At 44.3% G+C, this 5,063-nt stretch overlaps 1 protein-coding gene across 1 annotated transcript in view; it reads left to right on the forward strand.

The window, feature by feature from the left end:
* Positions 1-4,740, forward strand: part of LOC102368485 (fibulin-5) — an 85,247-nt gene extending 80,507 nt beyond the window's left edge. Inside the window, 2 exon segments of the mRNA XM_006037396.3 lie at positions 1-171; positions 3,370-4,740. The exon segment at positions 1-171 is cut by the window's left edge and continues 30 nt beyond it. Coding sequence (XP_006037458.1) covers positions 1-171; positions 3,370-3,531 — 333 coding nt within the window. The 3' untranslated portion in view covers positions 3,532-4,740.
* The last annotated feature ends 323 nt before the right edge of the window (positions 4,741-5,063 follow it).

Here is a 5,063-nt window from a genome sequence, read left to right on the forward strand (position 1 = left end):
CCTGGTTGCAGAGATCAGCCATTCACCATCCTCTATAGAGACATGGACATGGTGTCGGGACGGTCTGTGCCTTCTGACATCTTTCAAATGCAAGCAACAAGTCGCTATCCTGGTGCCTATTACATCTTCCAAATCAAATCAGGCAATGAGGGCAGAGAATTCTACATGCGGGTGAGTGTGAGAACTGGTTACCTGGTAGTTTGCTGCATTCTCCTTTGATAGCTGAACTGTATTTTCAATATATACTGTGTACCTACATAACAAGATATTTCTTAGGGGCTGATGTGGTTCACAACAGCCAAAGCCATGAACTGTAATGTACCTATCAATACATCACAGCAGGCTACTGTTGGAAAGGATGCTGGTTCTACAGGGAAGTGATTTACAAAACAGACGGAAATGGCACTTAATTCACTGAATCAGCACAGCAGGTTCACCATGTGCCATTCCATAAAATGTATCAGGGTCTCTAGTGCATAACTAGCAAGCAGTGCCTATTTATTGTTTTGAAAACTGAATGAAAGAAGGGCAGCTGCAGGGCATGAGGGTGAGAAGGGCAGACATTGCTGGGTTGTCAGAGACAGGCAGCTACATGTCTGGTCGGCTGCTAACCCTAAGTCCATGCAATCTGTCTTCAGTAGGCCATCCTACTGCCAGTTCATGGTTCTGTGATACTTTTCCAGAACATAGTAGGGGATAACCCAGATGCCCTGGCTAGGATTTTATTTTTCAGTACAGCATATTTCACTCTGTAAGTGTGAGTCTCTATTAAGATGTTAAATTGATGCTGAAAATGCCACCGTGGATCCACAGAACCTATCGTTGTCCTCAGATTTTCAAGCACTTATCTCCATTTAAGTCCCCAAAGAAGAACCAGATTTTCAAAACACTCTTCAGATCTGAGATGGTGTTATCTGTCTAGTAGTTCTGAGAATCTGACCCCCAGTCACCTGCAGAGAAAATATATTTTAGAAGCATCTGCAAAGGGTCCATATTTGTAATATTGTATAAACTATGCTGTTCCTGTTCAAACTGGAAAAATATAAAAGAATATTTTTCTATTCCCACAAAGCTTTCTTTAATACAAACTTATTTTTAAATGTTGGTACTTGAAATTAGGGCTGTGCGAAATGGCATGATTCCATTTCACCTTCAGTTTTGAAGGTTCAACGGAACAGCATTCAGTTTCGAGTTTCATTTAGAGTGGAAACAACTGTTCCATTGTGTTCCGTTGAAACAAAAAGGCTGTTTTGATGCTATTTTGACAGTTTGCCCCAGTGCTAGATCATACCGGGGCAGAAGGCAGCCCAGCTAGGCTACTTTCCCATCCCATGCTAGATTGCGCAGGGGGGGCGGGAGGCAGCTCCCGCCTCCTGCACGATCTAGTGCGAGGGATGGGAAAGCAGCCCAGCTGGGCTGCCTCCTGCTCCCCTCCCCAGTGATCTAGCACAGGGGATGGAGAAGCAGCCCAGCTGGACTGGCTCCCGCCCCTGGTGTGATCTAGCATGGGGGATGGGAAAGCAGCCCAGCTGGGCTGACTCCCACCCCCGCGTAATCTGGGGATGGGGATGGGGATCTAGTGTGGGGGATGGGAAGTCAAGCAAGCCGGGCTGACTTCGTCCCCTGCTGGATCTTGCACTGGGGATGGGAAGTTAGGCCAGCTGGACTGACTTCCCATCCCCAGCCTATGGTCCAAATGTTTCGACTAGTCTTGTTTGATTCGAGGCTATTTTGATGGCCTCTGCTTTGTTCTGATTTTGCTGTTTTGACCTCGAAATTGGTTGAAACAGTATCGAAATAAAATGGCTGGCAAAATTTCGCACAGCCCTACTTGAAACTACTTCACATTGTCTCTTTAAACAAATATATTCTCTAACCATCAGACCAAAAATATATTCCAAGAAGTTTAAGAGCCAATTGAAGCAGGGGAAAAAAAACTCAGCCAACATGTCAGAACACTTTAAATCCATATTACTATCTTTTCTCCAGATAATAATGATGGATTTAGATGTACCATAGAATCTTTTATCTTCAATGATTCCACAATGCATTATTAACTGGTACACACTGACATTTCACAGACCTTGGAAGTGCAGCTACCTCTGGGGTGAAGTATTTTAAAAACTACAACAGTTCGGGACTGGAAATGAAAAGTATTTTTCCCAACTGAAAGCAGAGGGCATATTTATGTAGGCACAATGTACCTACAGCAAATGAATTTTTACTAGCCTCTGTGTTGTAATTCATTCAGTGTATTGCAGTGGGAGCAGCACAGCGTCTCCTATTGCCGCACTAGAATGTTGTTTCAATAGTGCAACTTATTAAACCAGCATTTCCAGCATTCTAGTTTGCAGGCCTTCTATCCAATAACTCACAAAATCGATGGAGAAGACACTCAAGGAGGAGTCAGGAAACCTGGCTTTAATTTCCAGCTATGCTGTTGAATTGCTCTATGACTTTGAGCAAGTCACTTTACCTCTCTGTGCTCAAATTTCTCCAACTGTAAAACAGAAATGATGATACTTACCTTTTCCCCCTTGCTTCCCACCTCACAGAATTAACAAAAGGAGCTATGTAGAAAGGCCAAAGGTTGTTGCAAGTTATTATAGGATCATAACCATAAGATAGTGGTGTCTAAGGGCATATGTAGACAAAAGAGGGGCCCTAAGTTGAAGCGGTGGGTTTTTAAAAACATTGCTTCAATTTAGGGCTGATTAAACCCCCATGTTGTACACACACCTGACTTACCTGCCTTTCTGGTGGGGAGAGGAGGGCAAACTGCTGGTGGGCAGAGGGGTCCCTGGGCTGTGAGGGGGGAGCTGGTACTTCCCTCTGTGGCAGTGGTGGCTCCCCCTCCCAGGTGGCACCCAGCTCGGGCGGTCCTGGGGGGCACCGCAGCTGCAGAAGGAAGCGCTAGGCCCCTGCGCAGCTCAGGCAGGCAAGCAGGCTCCAGGGCAGAGGGAAAAAAATGATCAGGCTCACTGCATTTCTTGGGTGGAGCCTGCATTCCCGGGTTGCTGCCAGGCTGCCTGCAGGGCTTCCTGCAGAGCTATGGAGCTGCATGGAGCCCAGTACTTCACTCCGTGGCTGTAGGAGCAGCAGACTAAAGCCCCTCAAAGGAGTTTTAGTTCACTGCACCTCAAGTCATTTAAGGCACATTACGCTGCCGAATTTCCCACAGCAGCTGGAATTAATGCTCAATACACCGCTGAGGCATGCAAACACACTATTAAAGTGGTGCAAAAGCATTTTTCCCACTTTAAAGTGTTGTGTACATACACCCCTCATTTCGTCTACACATGGGCTTCACCATAAACTTCACATGTAATCTTTGAAAATCTCACCTACTTCCTTTTGTTTTGTTCACAGCAAACAGGACCTATCAGTGCTACTCTAGTGATGACCCGTCCTGTGAAAGGACCACGTGACATTCAGTTGGACTTGGAAATGATCACTGTTAACACTGTCGTCAACTTCAGGGGAAGCTCTGTCATCCGGCTGAGGATATATGTATCACAGTACTCATTCTAAACCTTGAGTTCGTCCCCTTTAAACACTAATAAAGCAACAACAGAGACACATATTTTGCAGAACTTTCTCCTCAGAAGTCAGTACACATAGCAGCTCAAAACCAAATCAGTATTACCACAGACACAACGGCTTATGCCAGTCTGATGAGAGAGGCCTCTTCATGTACAGTCCTTTCCAGGATGCAGACATCTGAACATATATTGTCAGCAGATCCCATATGATTCTATATGTGGTTATATGTTTTAAGAACCTCTTTTGTTATTTTAAACTTTTCTAGAGTATGGTTCTATGCTCCAAAGACTGTGAACCTCTCCACCTCTATAACTGCAGTCTGCTTAGCAAAGGCACCAAAGAAACTGAGGAAAAGCTGGCTTATGCAATTTTGCTTTTTTTCACTTAAAAAGGAAGCCAAATCAACCTCCTCCCCCAAAAAAACCCAAACTCCACCTTTACAAACATGGACTCTGAGAAACACGAATTACCGTTTCCAATTAGCTCTGGATTGTCAGTTATACACCTTGTCTCAGTTGTCCCTGCATTTGTTTTAGTTTCACTGTGGTTTCACACTAAATTCATTTCAAAATACAGGTTGTACTATGTCTGACTGGATGTTTAATCCCTTGCTTTTTAACAAAGTGTCACTTATGTGGGTTCCTTGCTCCATTAAGCTTTTTAAAAAAAAATTCAGTTCAGAAGGCTCTGTGGTGCATTTTGCACTATTTAGAGCTTGATTCTTAAATTGTACTAGCACCCCTTCAGACTGTAAGCTCACCTAAACAGACTAGTATCAAGGGGCTCTAAATTAAATAACCATCAGGTCCTTAGTCCTCATGGCTTTTCACAGTTAAATAATTGCACATACTTTGTAACAACTATGAGTTGGTAGTACTAGTTCCATAGTTATAGTTAATTTTCCCTTCAAACCCAATATTAATTTTAGTCCTGCCCAGCTTTCTCCAGAAGAAAATAAACCACCAGAAATTATACATACTACTTCTCAACACAGAGTAGAATTTTACTTAGACATTTGGGAAAACATCAAAAATATAATGGGCAGGGGGGGAACAACAATCCCAGCCCCACTAAAACCAACAGTACTTTTGCCACTGATTTCAGTGGTGTTCAGATTTTGTTCTTGCTGGGTGGGTCTGGGAGCAATTAACTCCATAGCGATCAGCTCCAGAGTTTATTCATGTGCAGCATATGGAGCCTGGTCAGAGCTGCCCTGGCTGGCAGTGGGGCCTGGGGGTCAGCCTGCCAGCCCAGGGCTGCTCCTCCTGGATCCATGTGCTGTGGAAGGAGTGGCTGGGGCACAAGGGAGCTTCAATGTGGGGCTAACCAACAAGCATCTACACATGTGCTGCTGCACATGAAAAAACTCAACAGCAGGGTACAAGTACTGCCCTGCTCTGGAGTTTATTAATATTGTGCACCCTAATAGGAGCACACATGTAGATGCTGAGACATTTACTGCACAGTATATGTCTCACGTAAGCGCACCTGCTGCATTGTAAATTACTTTTCTGTTGACC

Source organism: Alligator sinensis, unplaced genomic scaffold (genome assembly GCF_000455745.1).
Source record: "Alligator sinensis unplaced genomic scaffold, ASM45574v1 scaffold645_2, whole genome shotgun sequence".
Lineage (NCBI taxonomy): Eukaryota > Metazoa > Chordata > Crocodylia > Alligatoridae > Alligator > Alligator sinensis.